We start from the raw sequence: 21,632 nt of genomic DNA on the forward strand, positions 1-21,632 counted from the left end.
AGCAGAAGAATGCCGAATAGAGATAGGTTGGGTAACAACACAGATGCTTAGATCTGGGGGGGGAAAATCACTTGCACACAGCTGAAATACAAGGAAGGACTGTGCTCCAGTTGTGAACATGACTGAAGTGGTACTGAGGTGAATTCAGACATTAAGGGCAAATTGCAAAGACGGGAGTTAGAAGTCAGAGGAAGGAAGGGAGGAGTGACAAAGAAGATGCTGTAGTGTATCGGTTGAGTGATAACAACCCTGCTCCTATTGACTCTAATACATAATTCAGTAGAATATTAGGAGAAGGTCAAAGGAAAATGTGAGCATTACTGAAATAGCATGCTTTTAATTCCAGAGAAGTGATTCCTACAGATGCTCAGAGCAACACAAAATGAGCTTATTTATTTCATGGCTACAACTCCTTTTATTTGCCTTTTGATGCTCGTTTTTTTCTGTTTAAGGAAGCAAGGACTCTTTTTTTTCTGCTTAAAAGACAAAACTTGCTACTTACCTAGAACAGGTTTGTAGAGGTTAGTTAGTTTTGTAAAAGATGGGAACAAGTGCGGAAGGTAGTATTTTCTGAATAAGGTAAACAGAAACTTAAAACCAGTGTCTTGGTTCTCCTTATTCTTCCACTCCAAGCTTGCAGCCTTTGCCAGAGAATTAAAAGAAAGAAACAGAAAGCTTGAAGTTTGTGTTTTACACTGATCCATGTTGGTGACAAAATGTTGCTCTACTTAATGGGAAAGATGAACAACTGCACTTTAGCAACAGACATGAAAAAACATCAGTCTCAAATTTATTTACTTCTCTAGAAAGCACAGTAAGAATAAGAGATACGGCCTTGAATGACTTCAGCATATTGGAGAAAGAAAGTTCATTAGAACACAGCACATTTGCACTGTCCTTATTCAGTGAAACACAAAAAATGCAATGTCATTTTTATTTTTTGAATTGTTTCTTACCTGAGAATTTGGACGTAACTAAAAGCATCTCTGGGCTATTCTTTCATCACCAATATGTTGCAAACCAGAATGATTCTCAATGCCTACACCCGTTAAGCTGTGTGCACAGTACCCCTTTGAGACATTTGACTCCAGGCATGAGTACTTCCCACTGATAAGGAAGAGGCTGACAGCCCTGTTTGCCTTGAGCAGCACCCTGTTCTTGCACAGACAGACACCAAGGAAGCACACATGCACTTTCAAGGTGTCCCTTAACAACAGCTTTGAAAGTGCTCCTTGGAAGATAGTGCCAAATTCTGAAAGGGCTGCTTTAGCAGGTTAAAACACTTTCAATCTGGAAAAAGTTGAATGCAGACTAAGTGTGGATGGCCTGTATATCTGTGCAAGAAAATCCAGTAACATTTCAAGCAGGAAATACCAAAGTACACCTTTCTAAAATGAAGCACTTCTTCCACTGATGACCTGAGTCTACCTGGATTTTAGTATCTTTTAATGAAACATAAGTGAGTGCTGTAAGCACTTAATTTTTCAGATATACTTCATATTGGTGTCTACCTCTCATTTCTATTTCTGTAATACATCAAAAGACAACAGGGTTCTTAATTAATTTTTAAAAACACTTAGAAAAGCCTGTTCAACTGTATGTAACAGACAAGTTCACTAAGTCTCTATCCAAGGTGATAATCTATGACGTTAAAAAATGACTTCTTTATTTTAGTCAAGTGGGATATTTTTTCAGTTAGACACATTCTCCTGTTTTAATCTACACTGTACCTTTCTCCAACTCTCTAATAATCTGGGGCCTCTCTTGGATTCTGAGTGTGACGTTACTGTTTTGCTCATCTTACTGGAGTGTAATTATTCATTTCAGCTGACTAGATAATTAAAGAAATTGCAGCTTAGGAGAAAAACTTTTTAAAGTTCGGGTAATACTAATCACGTTTTCCTTATTTCTAGTAAGAATTACAATTTTCAGCAAAAACGGGTCAAAGAAATTTCCCTGGGATGATTGTCCTCTCAAAAGAAAAAATAATGAAATGCAGATGACAGCTTTTTCCTGAAAAGGAACAAGAGCAGTCCTGTATACATAAAGTGCAAATGATGTTCTACCACAAGTACAATTGTCCCAAAGTGAATAGTTTAAAACATATCCTCCGCACCTGAATTACCATATATTTTAATAGCAACTGAAGAAAATAGCAGGTTTGGTCTTCAGCGATTTTCTCTCCAGAGACAGCTGGCAAAAGCGGGGTGATTTCTTCTGGAAAAATCTTAGCTAGAATAAAGAGAAAATGCTTTAAACATAGAAAACCAGAAAGTAATGAAATAAATAATATTCTCTATAAGATTTGCAAATAATTACTAATGTACTTCTAAGTTGTGCGAAGCCAAAACTGCTTGGACTCCCTGTGTTTTCCCATATACCCTCACAGATACCTGAGGACAGGACCAGCCTCTGATTTAGTGCAGTCTGGAAGGACTAACACAGTTTCTGCTGGTTAACAAATAAGCTGTAAATCTACACAGTAACTTATTTTGCAGTAAGGTGTTCATACAGCTCCACCTCACTGTAAAAAAATAACAACAAAACTGCTCTTAACTCAGAATGACAAAACCTGAAGGCCATAACACTGCAAAAAATGTCAACAGCTTGACAAATGCGTGCCACCTCTGAGCTACAAACAGTATCAACCACATGGCACTGTCCCTGCAAGCAGCTTTCCAGGTTCACAGTGACTTCAGGGAAACAGAGAAGGTCAAACACCCAGCACAGAAATTGTTAGTTTACTCACCATCTGGTGAATTAGAAGGACTAATGACGTTATCTAGTGTACAGGGACCTCGCGAGGACATAACGGGTGGAAACCCAGGCACAAGGCATGCAAATATTAATATCTGCTCTTCTGTACAGTTAGTCTGAAGTGCTTGAAGCCAGAGAAGAAACAGTCGGATTCCTTCACATCTTAGCTATGAGGGGATGGTTTTATAGGGGGGGGAAAAAAAAAAGAAAACATATTTGAAAGAACAGTAACATAGTCAAGAAAGTGTATGACAAGTACATTAATTCCAATTCTGTGCTAGCAAGTCTTTTGGTCATAGCACAAATAATCCTAATGCTAATCTAACAAGAGCAGAGAAGGGTGAGAGAGAGCTGTACCAAGACAGTGGCACTCTAAGAAGAGTGTATGATGGCCCCAACCTCCATTGGAGGACAAGGAGCTGACCTGCCTCTGTCCTACCAATTACAGAATCCCAGCTCCGTACACGTTAAGGCAGGCTGCTGTCCCCAACGTCAGCAGGGCCAGAAGATCCCCAGGAGAACTGAGGTGCAACAAAACCACCCAAGGTAGAGTATTCCATAAGTATCCTTTCTTCTTTCTCATTAACAAGATCCAATTTTGATGTTAGTCATTTCTTTGGAGTAACAAAAACGGATGCAAAACTGTTAAGCAAAAACTATTAAGCAAAACAAGATACAGTGCATTTCACATCAGAGAAATCTGAAAAAATGAAGCACTAAGCAAATACATTGCTAACTCCTCCAGCTGGATTTGCGAAGGTCATTAGAACAGCAGAACTGTGGAATGGGGATTTTACAATAGCCTGCAGTTACAATCTTAAAACTTGTAACTAAAAGGTGAAATGCGAAAGCCCAGCGATATGGAAAAATGATCATACTGAAAGCCTGTGAAATAATTTGCTTCATACAAATCAAATGAATAAGAAATATGAATACATCATGTTAAAGAGATACCTTGAGTGAGTTTCCAGTGTGCAAAAGTTTCTTCAAAATGGACCCTGGATTAGGAAGATGAAACAGGCACAGATCAGATGTTAAGATACTTTTTTAAGAAAGCACTACAGAAAAGGCTGTTTATGTGCTACTTCCTGTGCTGTCACTACACTGGTCTTCAAAAAAGGTGAAAACCTCTGGGGGATAAAAAGCAAAATGACAGACGTGACACTTATGTCTATCTAAAAAACAACCAAGCCAACAACCAAACGGCCACTGAAACTGCAAAACCATCTGATTCATGTTTAAAAACAACAGGTCAATGCTTGTTCCAAACGCCTGACTTAAAATCAGAGCGGTCTCACATATCCCATTCTCCAGTTAAAAATGTTTTTAGTCAAATTCCTTGCAAAATAACATCGTGTAGAACTCAGCTGTTATTTCACGCAGTTGTGAGAATTAGAGCCTTACTTATAAGGGACCCATTGAGATCCCTCCATTTCAAAACATTACATGGAAGTTATTAACATATATAACAAATGCATATTAGCACACATGAACATCAAGCAAAAAGCAAAGTACAAGGTGCGCTTTAAATAACTGCAACCAACTTCTGAAGCTCACTTATCGAACACAGCTGTAACATTATCCAAATGCAACTAGAGGGAGCAAGAACGTAAATACATTAGCTCTAAAGCAAGTCCCTAAAAGCAATTTTTTCTAGACTCATTCAAATGAAATGGAAGCAAAGTGGTCAAGCAGACATCTCCTTTTATTTTTCTCAGTGCTAACTGGAAATGTGACAACAGCCCTTTCCTTGACCTTCACCTTCCACTCATTATTTCTTTTGCAACAGCAAATACACTGTTGGGACAAAAACATTACAGCTGATGAAATGGTGCTGGAAACCAAATCAAGCAACCAACAAAGAAGAGCTATAAAAGATAATATTGTGACTGCCTTGGAAGCATTCAGGAACAGAATTTTCACAGCTGTAATGAATCAGAGAATCTTAGTTCAGAGAACATTATCAAATTAAACTACTTGAGTGGATTGCAAGTTGGTTGGAGGAGCAAAAGAAAAGTATTTTCCACTCACTTGACTCTTTGAGTCTGGTCAAATGAGGAAAATAAAGTTTTCTTTGTCTCCTGTACGTGATCACAAGGCCAAAAGGGATGGCCTTAAGATGCTTATTATCTTAATGCTTTAAGGTGAAGAACAAGCAGAAGAATATCAAGTTTTAAGCCAAGCCCTCTAAGTGCCTTAACTAAGTTGACAACTCTATTATTTTCTATTTAGGCACATGCTGCAAAGCAATGTTCAGTTCTATGTTTATGAAGACTTCTGCAACAAAGCTGCTTGTGAACAGACAGAATGGACAGGAAGCTAAGGAAAAAAAGGCTGAGCTTTACCAGCTCCTTTCCTGTGCTCCTCCTATTCACTCCCTTGCTCCAGAAGCCAGAGTATGTATTGCAAATATCATGGAGTGTGATAAGAATGGAGAGCGTTTGACCAAGCAAATGCCATCCATGTGTTCTTGTGCCTGAAATGGCCAGTGCCAATTGGCTTGGCATCCTCCACTGAATGAAGGATCCATGCAAGATAGCTGGGGCCAGACTTGCAGAAGTGCTGTGTATTCAGAGTCATACACACACAGGCCAACAAGACTGTGGGCCACTCAAAGTTACTAAAAAAAACAAAAGAAGTTTATATTTTTGTCTTTTATTTCTTTCTTTCACTATTCCAACTCTGATACAGAAATTCCTCCTTTAATTCTCACAGATTGTGGTAACTGAGTGCTTCACGACTATCAATGAATTAAAATGTACAGAGAATAATGCCATATGACTATCATAGAAGAAATTAAATGCTTAAGTGATGCATCAGCCCAATGGCTCACATTTAGTGTAACTTGTGCTTAACTGTTCAGCAGTCACCAATGGAAAGCAGAAATGTTGTAAGAATTTATTGCCAAAAGGAGACTGAGAACAAGTTCAGCAGTATCTGTATCTGAGCAAAGAGCAACCACAGATTCTTCTCAATCTTAATTTTTGGACTTAGTCTGTGAATGCAAATGCAGACCTAATTAGGAAAAGGTGTACTGGTTTAGATCCCTCACCATTTTGATGCTCTAAACGCACTGATAAAGACAAAGGCGAAGAGGACCGCGGTAAATTCCAAATTCCAGGAGCTTCCATGCAAAATTAAAAGTGAAGCAAGCAATCAACACCACACATAACAAAGAACACACAGAGCTACTTTGGCAGGCAAAAAGGTTTTCCAGATGTTTCAAGAGTTTTCAGACGTAAACCTCATGTGTGTTGGGCAGTGTCATGCTGTGGTTTAAGGGACTCATAGAACCAGGGAAGCGATTATAGAAAACATAGATTTAATTTTTACTAGAACATTTTTAAACCGTTCCTTCTTACCTATACTGCGAAAATGCCATCGATAAAAAATCCTCTCAGGTAGTAGTTGCAATATTTTCTGCAGGAAAGAAAACTAAATAGTCACATTTTCCATAATCAACTGGCTCATTCAGAGGATACAGATAAACTAGTACACAAAACTAATGAAATGGTTATATATATATATATACAGGGAGAGAAAACACAACAGAAAGCAGATAGCTACAATAATTAGAACTCTTCGCCATTACTTACTCCCTTGCTACATAGGAAGATACTTAGAATGATTCTAAATAAATGCCACAGCACTGGCACAAGCCTCTTTCCCCCTTCCCCCTCTCCTGGAATGCCCTAGCGTTTCAGAATATAAACTGATTTCTAATGAAGACGTTACAGATAGAATTTCCTTCTAAGAGGCTCACTTTGGGTTACATTTTCCTGAAGTGTCTGGTAATAACTACTGTTAGATTGATACAGTCCAGATTTTGAGATTGGGTGGCTTAGGTCTGCCTTTTCATCAGCTAATGGGGTCTATCTCCCAGCTAAGGCAGAGATGAGCAGCAGGGCAGTTATTTTTACCATGAGATGATTTACCTGTGTTTTCAGCCGCCGAGTGAAACCGAGCCAAATTACACAAAGCTAGCCTAATTTAATTCATAGCACATGCAGTTAATAAAGCACTTATGTGGAATAATACACGGCAATCTTCCTCTGACTGATGCTAACAGAGGTAGATCAAACAAAGAAAGAGGTTTGGTCAAGCCCATTTCCCCTCACTTTTGTTACTCAACAGAGCATCCACTAAGCAAAGCAATTTAAGCATATGCTTAAGTGCTTTCCCGAATGGAGTCCTACAATATTAGCTGCAAAAAACAGTTGGGGCTACCAAACGTTTTTTGTTAGTTTACTGGATGGTAATGTTATTAAATGATTTCAATAAACCTAAGCTATCCGGGGGTCTAGTTTTTGTAAACATGGCTTTTAGATAGCATTTAAGTCAAGTTTCAAGACACATAAATATATCTATATATAGATATAGATATATGTTAGCATAATAAACTAGGTCTTGGCAAGTAAGTGGAGTGTTAGAAGACAGCTAACTTATTGGCACTCAAAAAGGCAAGAGAATACACATGTTTTTGTGCAGATTTCAGAGAAAAACATGTCTGGAACTTACAGCTTCTCAATTATTGGGATATGAAATTTAGAAGATGTATCTAAATGAGAAAATAGTTTTGACACCTTTAAGAAACAAAATTAAACTGAACAATCCTATACATGACTACCCAAGTTTAATCATCACCAGGATACATTTCTGCACAACGAAAAGCCATCAAGTCTTCAGAAAAACCACATGCAGGATGCACAATGAATGACAAGTAATCCAGGCAGTGGTGACCCATTTGCTGGTCTTTTGCACATAAAAGCTCACAAGAAGAAATAAAGCTCACAGCCAAGAAAGCAACAATTTGCGTGGCCTACACACGAATCATTATTGCTAATATGCTTGAGAGATGGGTCACGACAGGTCTTTAATTTTTCACAAGGAAGTGAGTGAGCAACTGTATACAACACTGAAAGTCACAATCGTTGGAAGAAGGAGCATTCTCTTCTCCGTGGCAGAAGATGGAAGTCATGACATGTTCACAGACTTAGGGAACCAGACCTCAGGTCATACAGACAGACTGCTCTTCCTTTACATCCACAGCACATGTTCCCCAAATAGCATTTGGCATTTCTAAAAGTGAATAGATAAATAAATCAGGCACATCCCTCTCACGTCCTCACCGTGCTCTTTTTCAGCGCTATCCCCACAGCTCCTTCCTTAGGCCACAGGGGAAAATTCTCCCAGAGAAGGGCAACCAAAAATACATCCCAAAAAGATGGCAATTTCACTGAATAAACCTGAAATATACTTAAACACCAGGCATGCCATACTCATTTCTTATTAGCAAAAATCTGAGGAAATAATCTGATGATGTACAAACGTTTTCTTTAGCTGCAAAAAGAAACAACATCCATTTCCCAGCAGCTTTAACAGTGTTCTTAGAGTAATTTTTCCAGCTTAAACATCCTAAACAATTGAGAATTGAACCAAAGAACTTGTTGGTTGTGCCTGAAGACAGCAGCACACTGAGGGAGGCGAGGTCTCACCATGCCATCTCTACAAGCTGCAGAGCATATAGAGTATATTAATTGTTATTTGGGAATGACCAGAGGCATGACAGCATGCAGTACAGGCAACATCTGGTACCTTGCAAAATTTCACCTAAACTTGGAGTGAGATTCACTTCTAGAAAGCAATAAGTTGTAAGCAGCATAAGCTGGCAATGTGTCAAAGTAATTAAGATCTATTTTGAGAAAGAGCATAAGAATAACTCCGGCATCTCAGCTGATTTTAAGCTACATTCAGAGCAAATCTGGCACAAAAATACTGTTGCAGAGTCTGACAACCACCAGGAAAAGCTACAAGGATGCTCTAAACTGCACAGGGCTGGGACGACAGAGGAAGAAGGAAAGAATATGCCCATGGTTTGGGCTCTTGTTTTTAAGACAAAAACCAACCAAAAAGTAATTATAAATAAGAATAAAATGCAGGATAAAAGCAGTCAGGTGACTGAATCAAAACAATTTAAGGTTTGGAAAAAACAATAAGAGGACAGAAGTTCCTGTCTGGTGAAAACTTCTGTATCCCGAAATCTGCACAGCAAAAATTGGGACACTTCAGTTGTTTCTCACACCTTTCTCCATTTCAGCATCTCAAAACCAGGAAAAAAAATATGGGTTCGCTTTGGAAAAACACAAAGATGCACTTAATAATCTGCACGGGGTGAACAAACAGTAAGGTGAAGTCATTCGAGAAATCAAATTTGGAAGATATGAGAGCTTTGCAGAAGACTGAAAGCAACAGAATTCATCTGAATTCAGTGGGCACACTTGCTCCTGCAGTGCAAATACGCATTAGCATGTTTAAAGGTCTATACCATTAAATGAAAACTTCAGAAAGGTACAAGCAAATTCGAAGTTGAGGCTGTAACACTCTTTTCATTGGGCATTTTCACATATTATGCGCATTAATGACAAGACAAGGATAGTGCTCCAGCACGACATAATATCCTGCCATGCACGTGCACGGGTCATTGTCCTTTCAACTCGGTATTTCCAAGAATATATTCTTCACTCTCCCAACCCCTGGTGTTCTCAAAAACTCATATTGCCATCTCTATAAAACAAATGATGGTTTCTTGCACTCCAGCCTAGACTTTTAGCAACACCGCTGTGAATCCAAACTGGCTATTGACATCTTGCTTGTAGTTTCTCAGTACACTAATAAGAAATATTTTAAGAAACCCCACAGTGTGAAATAATATTGCTTTTTCAGAAAACACATAGATCTATTTAATGCTTAGTGCTTTGCTGCATCTATATGGTAATCCATTATAGCACACTTGAAATAGAAATTAGGTATTACTACTGATCAACACATCAGGGTATCTGTCAGTTCTTTTAACTGATTATCCATAGTTCTTTTTCTTCCCGACTTCCTGCATGACTAGGAATAATGTTAAGTTTAAATCTTAGTTTACACAGGACGCTTGCAAGATCTCTCTCTTTATTTTAACAAAGAACAATAAAATACACCAAGGTTTGTATTTAAACAGATTCCTCCTGACTTAACTAAAACTGCAATTTCTTTTTAAAAGGCTTTTATTTTTGCCAGCTTAGCAGAGTAACGTTGTGATCAGTAGCTCTGCATCTATCTCAGTGTGCCACACTGCCCCGAAGGAGAATGCAGAGAAAGCCAAGGCTGTACCAAATCTTACACCGAAGATCCCTATGCCCTGATGTTTTCCAGCTTCACTTGCATAGAAGTGAGATGATAAGCGCTGCTGCTCTGTAACACACTATGCAGAGCGTCTTATTAACCAGCAACAAAATCAGATGTGTTCTTGCTGATTGAATGTGCTCTCAGAGGTGATGTCAATGACAAGTTCAGAATAATGTTCATTCCAGGGGAATGGATTCTGAGGTAAAAAAAAAAATAGCTTTCCTGATAGGGCCTATACATAATGAGGAGTTCCTATTAGTCCGCCGGCAGGGGTACCTACTTTAATCCATATCAAATGTAGAACAGCTCTCCTATGTCTTTATGTTTAATGCTGTTTGGTGTTATCTTCAGAAGGTTCAACTATTAAAATCTGCAATTATTTTGATTTTTTTCTGCTGTTATTCACTGATTTAGGTGAGTTTGTATGCCTGCAGCAGTTCTACCTCCATAAAGGGAGACTCTATTTATTGTATCTGTAAATTATTTATAGTTATTTGTTGAGGGCAAATATCTGCCCAAAGCAAGCAAGACACATATTCTTCCCCAGGCATAATACTATACAAAAAGATCTCCTAAATATACACCATGTACGTTTACAACTTAAAAGAGAAGGCCAGAAGAATAACATTAACGTTGTAACGATAATAGATGAATCAATCATAATTACAGCAGAATAAACTGAAGATGGTTCAGAAAGCTATTTTCTGTTGGAAAAAAAGCAATTTTATTGTTATAAAAAAATAAACCCTTTTTAATGTACTGAGCTCGAGAATCAGCCAATCAAGTCGGTGACAGACAACGTTAAACAGTGAAAGGTGTCACCACGGTAAGCAATAGAACCGAGTAAAAAGCTGGAACAGAACCTAAAACCTTGGTCTAAAGCTGAAGCTCTTAATGATAAGACAACCTACAGAGGTGGAAAATAAGCCACTTAACTGCACAGACATGAAGAAAATCTAAGTAGTCAAATGAAGTCACAGTAAAGGGATAACCCCAAGAAAATAGAAACCAGTGACCGTGGAAATAAGAACTCAGTAATAACTTAATATTCCTTGTACACAATTGTACAGTAACTTTTTATATTGTCCAGCCTCACTACACAATTCAGTTCTGCAGAATTCAATTTTAATCCCTTTTTTATTCCAACCAGAACGTAACGAGTCATTAGGAGCAACATCCTAAAACAAGCAAAGCACCCTAAGGAAATATTAGAGATATTAGAAAGACATATTTTGGTACATCCATTAAATTAACAACACAGCTCTAAAGCCTTCCAAAGCAAAAAAAAGCTATGAATGAAAAACTGCTGCACATTTCACTGATGCAGGTTTTTATGAGACTAAGCTGTGAAAAATCCCATTCTGTTTTAAGGCGCTTAACCAGCATTGCTAATTCATGCAATAATCCATTTAAAGCAGACCCACAGTGCAACCATAGAGCTCAATACTTAATATAATCACAGCACTCTTAGTCTAGAAGGAACCAAAGTTACACAGTTCTTTAACTGATTTGACTGCATTACTAGGCAGCACTAAAAAAGAAGGGTATATTCCTAAGCTGTGGTTGTGACGCTGATATCTACTGGGCACCCACCATTGCAGCAGGTGTTCCTCTGACAGATGCAGTGTATTTACTGCATATTGTCTGTAATCTACTTTTCAAAAGGGTTGCTAACAGACTATAGTCAATTATAAACCTATGCTGAATTATCATCAGCCTTTGTGGAACAAGTAACTCGTGCACATCTGCAGTAATAAATTTAGGCTATACAGCTGCTTCTGCAATCATTACATTCAGATTCTGACAGCAGACCAATCCACATCTTAATCTTCTAAGTATGTGACCACTTGCAGTTTATACCAAGATATGTTTCTGACAACAACAACACTGCATTATAACCAGCAGCTACTGCAATAAAATCATCAGCCCAAAGTATGGGCAAGCTCAGTTTAGTGATTTGAGGGTTCTGGTGGGTGAACTGGCTTGCAGCCCAGAAGACCAACAGTGTCCTGATCTGCACCAAAAGAGAAGTGGGCAGCAGGGCAAAGGAAGTGATTTTCCCCCTCTGTTCTCATCAGGCCCCATGAAGAGTACTGCATACAGGTCTGGAAACCCCAGCACTACAGACCTCCTGAGGGCAGATCTGGGAGTGTTTAGGATGTTTGATGGGAGAGAGAATCCCTTGGGAATCAGTCACGAAGGGCAAAGAGGTCCAGAAAGCATGGACATTCCTCAAGAAGGAAATCTTAAAGGTGCAGGAGCAGGCTGTCCCTGTGCTGTAAGACAAACCAGAGGGAAGAAGACCAGTATGGCTGAACAGGAAACCTTCACTGAGACTCCAGAGAGTTACCACCTTTGGAAGAAGTATCAGGCAATTCCATAGAGCATACAGATGTCACTAAGGTATACAGAAGCAAAATTAGAAAGGCAAAAGCCCAGCAAGAACTTCATCTGGCTAATAATAAAAACTGGCTTTACAAATATACTAACAGTTAGAGGAAGGCTAAGGAGAATCTCCCACCATTACTGGACACAGCAGGGAGAGTTGGTGCTGAGGACAAAGAAGAGGTTAATGCTCTCATTGCCTTCCTTACATCTATCTTTAACAGTCAGGCCAGTTATCCTCAGGGCAATCAGATCCCTTAGTTGGCCAGGTTGGATGGGGTTGGTTGACATCAATCCAGGTTGGATCCAACCAAGGCCAGGTTGGATGGGCCCCAGGCAGCCTGAGCTAGTGAGGGGCAGCCAGCCCACACCATAGGGCTGGTACTGCATGAATTTTAAGATCCCTTCCAGCAGAAGCCAATCTAGGATTCTATGACAACAGTCTTAAGAAAAATGCTTACTCTTGTACAAAAGCCAAAGCAGACCATGAATATGGGTGTACAGTACACTGTAGAAGCTATTAGCACATTTGTTTTCTTAACGTTTTACACCCACTTAAGACTTTAATCCACCTGCTGTGTGCATAGTTTGGATACTTCAAATCAGACACAGGCAGCATCTGAAAAACTTCAATGGTGGCTACTCTGATGAAATGACCTGCTCTACTTCTATAGATAGAAGTATTTAGGAAACTCGAAGAATGAAACATTTCATCCAGTGAGCACACTGAATTAGCATTGACTGCATCAGCATGAGATGGGGCTGTTCTTAATTAAGCATAATTATAGAAAATGGAAATAAACTACCTATGTAGCATATCAAAACCAGCAGCATGCTCCTATTTTGCTATAGATGGAAAAGGGTTGGCATCATAGGAATCAGTATCTGATACCATAGAAAACATAACTACAAAAGCACTTTTGAATTAACTAAAATTACTGTTAATATTACTCCCTCTTGATTATTATTTATTCTTTGATTAATATGTTGCTTATTGTACCATTGGGAAGCCCAACTGCTTAGGTGATGTGTGAAACAAAGATTTCAGTAAATTACAACAGTGTCAACTTAGTTTTCAGAGCATTTGTGGAAACAGATGGTACTTTTGCTTAACATACACACTAGGTGTCACTCAAGAACAGCAGCAAAACAGTCACGAAACCATACCAGAAAAAGGCCTAAGTGAAATTATTTCATCAATATTTTTATTGACAATTCTAAAAGCTAACCCCAACCATCTGGATTCCAAATTTCTTAATCCTAAGTAATTACCTACTTAGCTAATTAGAACGAAACTCTAGGAAACCTCTGGTTCATGCTGACAACAGATTAAATGGGGTAAGCTTAACAATCAATTAGTTTTGTTTCCTGTGGCTGACAATGTGAATGTTTAATTACCTGGCATTTACACTCATCTTGTCCTGTATTCTGACTGACATATTCTTGATCTGTGCACTAAAGGGCCCTAGAAAAAGCTGTTCTACAATGCATCAAGTTATCAAGTGTCAGAGGCATAAATGGATTGCCAAGTTACTTCTAGTACATTAACATCATGAAGCAGATCACTTCAAATTTCCTATCAATCTGGAATGATTTCTTCTTCGCTTCCTCACTGGGCTAAAACACAATTCTCTTCAATCAGAACCAAAGCAGTACTTTGTTCATATATAACTGTGCTTCTTTCTTTCCTCGTGTATTATGTTTTCCTGATGTTTTTAAGACATACTGAATTGGTTATTAGCCACACATTTTCAAGACATAGGAATACATATTTATTCACTTTAACTGGGTGAGTAAGCATTAGCTATTTTCTATTCAATGACACAGTCACAGAAATTTAATTACTTATTCAAGGCCAGAGAGTAAGTATATTAATGAGATGCAATTAAAATGCACAGCCTTGCTCAGTAAACAAGGTGATACCTACTCTCACTTGGAGGTGAGAAGGGAGGAACATAAGAATTTCTCCTGCTACCCATACAGGCATGGTATATGTAAGATCTCGTGTAACTTGATGCTGCCTTAAACAAAACCCTACATTACATTCTTACTAATGCTTACTGGGGATAAATAAATAAAAGCAGAAAAGGGAACCAACTAGAAAAGGTGTCCTCCTAGGTATATATGTTTTTTTATAAGTAGAGAGGGTCTCACAGGTGAAGTGGCACTTGGTAGCAGTCTTGGCCACAATGACTATGACACACTGAAGGTTAAAACCTACAGACAGGAGGAAAACTGACTGCAAATCCTGAACCCTGGATATGGGGAGGGCAAACTTCAGGAGGGACCACCTGAGCCCCAAGTTGGAGGACCATGACTGAAGGAATGATACATTTCCAGACAGCTTCAAAGTTGAATGGGATTTGCTATTCCAGCTGGACACACAAGTCCATGGGGACCCAGGAGAATTCCTTATCAGCCAGTATTTTTAGTACCCTGATGTTATCATGAGACCTCTCCCAATTCTTAAACGGGCTTGGAAATTTGGAGAAGTTCCAGAGTTGACTGGAGGATAGAAAATGTCCTGATTTTCAAGAAGGGCAAGAAAGAAGACACTAGAAATTGCAGGCCTGCTAGTCTCACTTCAGTGCCTGGTAAGATTATGGAGAAGATTGTTCTGGGAGTTACTGAAAAAGAACAAAACGACAATGCAGTCATTGGTTGCCACCAGCAAGGGTTCACAAGGGGAAAGCACAGTTTAACAAACCTAGTTTCCTTTGATTACAAGTCTACACACTGCAATGGCCAAGGGAAGACAGCAGATATAATTTTTTGGGATTTTAGCAAAGCTTTCAATGCTGTTTCTCACAGTATCCTTCTGGACAACATGTCCAGCATACAGCTAGACAAATACCCAACAAGATGGGTGAGCTGACAGGTTGGGCTCAAAAGTCGCAGTAAATGGGACCACCTCAGGATGGTGGCACTAGTGGGGTTCTACAGGGCTCCATTTTAAGGCCAGTTTTCTTCAATGTTTCTATAAATAATCTGTACACGAGACTCAAAATGCACAACTCAGTAACTCTGAGGATGATACTAAACTGGGAAGAGATGTTAATTCCCTTAAGGGTTGAGAGGCCTTGCAGTGAGATTATTATGAATTACTGGACAATCACTAACAGCACAAAATCTAACATGAACAAGTGGCAACAGCAATGTGAATGACCAGCCATGTTCTGGACTGCCATGTAGGTTCTTGTTCATTGCTGGCAAAAATACACAGCTAATGGTGGTGACTATGCTGAAAAATAGTGTTTTGTAGCTGAGAACGTGCTTCATCAAACAGCATTACTGTGCTCTTCTTATCTGTTGTGGCCTCCATAAAAATAAATAGGAGGCATTACTTTCAGAGCAACTTACATTGTGTCACCTTGAACTAATCTTCCCATGTATTACAGAAACAAAAACATTAAAGCTGTCAAAAGCCTTTTTTTACACAAGGAGAGGGAGTAACAGGACATTTTCAGAGAGCTGATCCTCAGGTTCTTCAAACACACGTTACTGTATAACTTTCAATGCACTCTGAGCAGAAATACTGACATAGCCAAGATACCACTTATCTCAAAACACGGAAACGAACCTTGTCTAAATGTCTTCCCCCATGCCTGGCTGATCTTCTTGATTCCTTCAAGACTTCCTTACATTTCAACTCTACTGTTATCAAGTAACAAGAACGACACCTTTCAGGTTTGGGGTTTTTAAAGTATAGTAAAATGGAAATGAAAAATTGTACTACAAAAAGTGCCATGAAATTTAATGAAAAATAACATTTGCACTATTGCTTCAGCATTTCAGCAACTGGTTTTACCCCCAAAGGGAAAACTTCTTCTACGTTACATTAATGACAGGATTCCTTTGCCTAACTGTTTAGATTTGTTCACATTGAGTCTTCACTCTTCAAAAGGGAACAGGATGACAGATCTCAACATTTGAAGGAATTTTGACTGCAAACTGAATATAATCAAGAAAGTTTTCTGAAAGAGACTATTTCACTGTACTGATACCTTCCTCTTCACTTATTCCTGTTGTTCCTTAGTCACTTGCTGCCTCATCTTGTTAGCGAAAGAATCATACGTTGGGAAACAACATATACTTCCACAGTGATAGGAAGCATCTTCCAGTCTGGTAAGTCTGCCTTGCGTGGACATGATTTTAAACATTCTATGGTATCCAGAAGCAAACATTTGCTTTTATATTCTTGAATACAAACCATTGGCATATGCGGTTACCAAATTAATGCAGAAAGCCCCAAAACAAGATTTAGCTACGTGTCACCTGTTTTCTGAGCTTATCATCTTTGAAATTCCAAATTTGGGTCAGACTTCCTTGACGTCAAAATTTATTGCTCAAAAACAGAGAACACTGACTTGGAAAACTAACCCAGCTTTGAAAGCTGAAGCCAAAGTAGCACATCTAAGAAGTCTAAACGAAGAACACGTTGCAAGGGTAGAAAGCAAGGTATTAAATACTTCCTTCCAGTGCATTTCAAAAGACAACTCTAGTTTAAGCAGCCAGCGATTTTTTCATCCTCATAGATATTACTTGCAGATGACCTGACAAATACAAAGACAAATAGACTCAAGCTATTCCTTAATTTATAGAAGGTAATGCAAGTATGTAACATTTACTGTACTCAAAGTCTAGAGCCATACCTTCTCATCAAGAAGCAATCCACCTTCAAGCTCACTTGTTCCACTCTTATTTATGCTTTTTCAAATTTTAACTGGATATGTTAATTAAAACTACCACATTATCAAGAGTGCTCAGTAACTTGAAAGAAGTTAAGAAGAGCAAAACAGAATGATTTGCAAATAAGAAGCAATGTACTGCTTATATTCTGAATGTATTCTCATTCAAGTATGGCAAGGGAAACTAAATACAGTAAGGCATACAAATTTACCACGAGATTTCTCAGAACTGAGCAGCTACATTTTTGTATCTGTAAAGTACTTATGATCTAACATGAAATAAATTTAATTTTTCCTTTAAAATTTTATTGTCAAGTCTCAAAGTCTGAGGAAGTTTCCCCTCCTCTCTACTTCTGATTCAACCAAGCTGCCTAACACCCTAAAGGGTACCAATTAATATAATAACTGCACTTCAGCAATGTGACACCGCGCAGAGCCACATTTCAGACTACTCCGCAAGCTAAATCAGTTCACTTTCCTTTGATAAAATCTAACTCTGGATATTTTTTCAAGCCAGATATTTCCGTAGCATATATTTTTCTTTATTATTGCTGTATCTGAAAACAGTGCACACCCTAGTTCTTTTCTGCCTTTTATCCCTTACAATCAGGAACAACTACCGTCATTTTGACTGATGCCTGGTTTTACCTCTCATTGTAAAGGTGGTAGCAAGCACATAATGACAACAACGTATACAATTAAAAAGAAACAGTTCTTTAGTAAGGAAAACTTACTTCAAAAAGAAAGAGAATGGAGTCCAGCTCCTCCCTCTGTGATTTATTCCCTGCAAGAGAGAAAACAAAACCATTTGATATAATTTACGGTGTGATGAAACAGATGGAGAAAATACACTATTGTTATTCAACTGAAGTCAACAATGCAGCACTTGTCTTATTTTAATTCATCTAGTATCAAAAGAGGAGTTTGTTTCTGAATTTCAGTATCTGTCCCTCCTCTTTGGGCATAGTTAAGAGTCCCATATCTGCAAAGCAATGTGATCAAGTTCAACTTCAACCAAACAGTTGTTCTACTCAACGTTATCTTCAATGTTCAGTTTTGCTCTGTGGATTTCTGATATTTTTCAGTTGAACAGACATATACTTAAATGTAGGGTAAAGGCCATCAATACTTCAAAACAAGAGGAGAGAGTGTGCATGTAATTGTACAAGACCTAATTTTTGTGTAGAAATTATGCTTAAAGCCATAAACACGCATTTACAACTCTTTTCGGTTAACTACAATATTTCAAGCAGCAGTTTTCCATGGTCTATGATTCTATGATCACTAGTGATACCGTAAAATTAAAATGCTGGTAAGACTCTAACACTCACCTTTTTGTTTCAGGCTATTTTCCAGTGTTATGAAGTTTTCATAGAAGACGAAAAAAATTTGAGAATAATTGTTCTCAAAAAACTGCTTCAGGTCACTTCCATCCACAATATCTACAAGGAAGAACAAATGGAGTTATTACACAACATTTGAAACCTGAAAACACTTTTCTTCACGCAAACTGGAGAACGAAGTGCACTATAAAACACTTTTAGTGACTTTGTTAAACACTGTATACTGAAGTGTGATCTCATCATTAGAAGTGAAATAGAAAACTGTAGGCTTTTCCTTAGTTTTTCAAAGTTTCATGTTGTTTATGGTTTGTTTTCCATTCTAAAAAAGCAAAAGACAGGATGCATCCACATAACACTTTCCTAACAATTCTTAATCCACAAGAGACATTTTTTGCTAACAAATGTGAAGGCTGTCTGTTACCAAATTAACTCACTAGCTCTCCCAATAGGGGTTATATTGAGTATACACTGAATTCCATCCTTTTGGATAATCAGAAGTGTACACTGCTAGAAATTCTTCCACGTGCCTCAGAGCATGAAGTAACACGACTGAGCCCAAATATACTGAAGTTACTACATGCCTGAGCTATTAACATGGACTAGCTTTCAGCCCATCTGATAGCCAACTGCAATGCTCGTTCACTTATGAAGTTTCTCAATTACTTTAAAAACTACACTACACAGCAGCCATCCCACAGCTGTCTGTAAAGATTCCAGGCATCATTAAGAATCCTTAGCGACTTCAAAACAATTCATTTAAGAAAACAGTAATTGCAAGGAACCTTCACCCAAGGGTAAAATCAACCTTTTACACTGAGTAGAGGAAGTCAGCACAGGAAGTTTCAATTAAAGGGCAAGACCAAGTGAAGGCCAAAACACAGCTCTAAAAGACCAAAGATACATTCACAGCGACTGCCTGAATACCAAACAATAACGGGATGTTAAAAAGAAAAGTCAAACATTTTCATTTATAATGAAACTACTGCAGATTTCTTATAAATAATTGTTTCTAATTTTTGAGTTTAATTACAGAAAAGAGGGTTAAGAGCATTTGTAGAAATTTATAGGGCTGCTGCTTGACAGAAGAAAGCTTATTTTTTACCTTCATTACGAATTTAATCCTGTAATCTGATTCTCTCAGGAGTTAAACCTGTATCACACAGTCAATTGTTTCAATACATAAACATCTGAGTGCCAAGCAGTCCAACCAAGTCGCTTAAATTACTGTTGTCAGTAAGATGAAATACATTAGTTCATTAGAGAAAAAGAAACAAGTCCACTACTTCAAAAAGATGTATTATCCAGGGGCTAGAAGCATCTCTTGTCCTGTTTCTCATGATCTAGAAACTAGATGGTCACACATGAGGCTGGCGTGGAGGGGGAGGAAGATAAACACGCTGCTGAAGCACTACTGTGACATCAGTGAATACTGCTATCTGAAGATCTTCATATGCACTGCTAAATCACAAATCAGATTTCACATGGTCTTTAATACACATTTGGAAATAGCTCTATCAGAATAGCACACAGCTCCAGAAAGGAGCTGATGTAGTTTTGTAAATGGCAACAAATACTGACAAATTAAAAGATACCAAGGGAGGGTGAGCCTGTTGTCAACTCTGTGCCAACCAGGACACTGCCTGCACACTGTCCTACCTGGGGAGGATGCAAAGAAGGGTAAAAGTTGGAGTTTTAATTAAAAGCAGAGTCACAGAACTACTTAGTAAATAAATAAGCCTGCCCAGGCCAAACTGAGGCAGTCAAGAGAATAGCTGGAGGAAAGTACTTTGAACACACGACACAGCTAATGTTAGAAGCAGAGGTCAGAGATCACTGGGCTAAAGACTGACTGTTCCTACCGCATTTCTTCTCCTCTTCTGGAAATTCCACTGATCAAGAAATACTTCCAAAACACGAGCTACACCTTAGCTATAGTTTTCATTCTGTTTCCAAACCGCTTCACATTTTAAAGTAACTTACACAGGAAATATTCTACAAGGTACGTTTTGATGCCAGCACAGCTATCTGCCCATATTGTTTCTGCACTACCAGAACAAATCTAGCTGTGAAATTTACCTGGCAAGTAATTAAATAAAACAAATCAACATATTCCCCATTTACTTACAAAAATAATGGAAGCCCAGGCATACAGCACTTCTTCGGGCCTTAACATAGGGCTAGGATTTCAAATAAACTTATTTTTTAAGCAGAAAAAACCCTAACATTTTCTAAACGTGACATTTATCAACCAGACTTTAATGATGCTTGCTCTTTGCTGTAATTGATTTGGCCAAGGAAAGATGTAATTCCACCCAGAGGTAAGAAGAGAAAGTGCAGGAACTGTTAACAGCGTTCCTAAGTTTCACCTCTCAAGAAAGCCATTCATTAACCAAGCCAACAAAGAAAACCAGCAACATCACACATCAACAAAAGATTGATGTGTGGATTGCATTGGTGTTTTATGCTTTCTCCCCCTCCCTCCTACCCCCCAGAAAAAAAAAGAAATAAATTGATAGCTTTTCTGTAATAAGGCATTGTTTGGATGCTTGCAGTATGGCAACAATTAGTGCATGGAATCTCTTTTACATGGTATTGGTTTCCTTCAAGCTACTGGTGTTGAATTTGCAAGTGAAGTGCAATTATTCCCTCTATGAATGCGTTGTTAAACACAACTCTTGGAGAAAACAAGGCTTTCATTTACAAGGCTTTCATATGAAAGAATGAGTTCATTAAGGAAACTTTCCCTTTAAATTGTGAAAGGAGGAGAAAGGAGCTGCCTAATAAGAAAAAATAATAAATTAAATTCCCTATTCTATAAATATGGCATTTCGGAGATGACTCATCTGTTGTTCTGACATAAGCATGCATTCTCAGTCACATCCTTTCCCTACTGAACTACTTTGTTCTTTATACTCCTTTGCAGGATATGGAGAATAAATTAGAACCTTCCACTTCACAATTAAAGGTTCTGAATTCTGAACCACAAAAGCCATCAGCAATACCTCCATTTGCTACCTTAGGGCGAGATATTCGCTCTGAAAGTAAGATTTTCTTGCAATTGAGTAAGCAAGCTGTCATCTTGATACCGCTGCTCAGCTCCCCTAATAAAAGCAAAGCAGCAACCCCCCCATCCAGGCTCCATCTCTGGGCAGGCAGCAGCACACACAGCACACCTGGGGTTCTGCCAACCTTCTCCCCTGTCCCACTGGTTCTGCCCTTATCACCCAGACCATCACCAGAAACAAAAGCTGATGAGAAAAGAGTCCTTTGCAAGATGATTATTGAGAAA

General features: G+C 38.5%; 1 protein-coding gene across 5 annotated transcripts in view; it reads right to left on the reverse strand.

The window, feature by feature from the left end:
* The window catches only part of RALGAPA2 (Ral GTPase activating protein catalytic subunit alpha 2), a 106,946-nt gene that overhangs the window by 81,975 nt on the left and 3,339 nt on the right, over positions 1-21,632 (reverse strand). For 4 of the 5 annotated variants that reach the window (XM_015856606.2, XM_015856609.2, XM_015856610.2 and 1 more), the window contains exons 2-8: positions 18,332-18,442; positions 17,735-17,784; positions 6,120-6,177; positions 3,712-3,755; positions 2,750-2,924; positions 2,117-2,232; positions 503-641 (exon numbers count right to left, since the gene is read on the reverse strand). In XM_015856606.2, coding sequence (XP_015712092.1) covers positions 503-641; positions 2,117-2,232; positions 2,750-2,924; positions 3,712-3,755; positions 6,120-6,177; positions 17,735-17,784; positions 18,332-18,442 — 693 coding nt within the window. Of the gene's footprint in view, positions 1-502; positions 642-2,116; positions 2,233-2,749; positions 2,925-3,711; positions 3,756-6,119; positions 6,178-17,734; positions 17,785-18,331; positions 18,443-21,632 lie in introns of those variants that run through there. The other variant, XM_015856611.2, reaches the window with a different exon arrangement.

Source organism: Coturnix japonica, chromosome 3 (genome assembly GCF_001577835.2).
Source record: "Coturnix japonica isolate 7356 chromosome 3, Coturnix japonica 2.1, whole genome shotgun sequence".
NCBI classification, from domain to species: domain Eukaryota; kingdom Metazoa; phylum Chordata; class Aves; order Galliformes; family Phasianidae; genus Coturnix; species Coturnix japonica.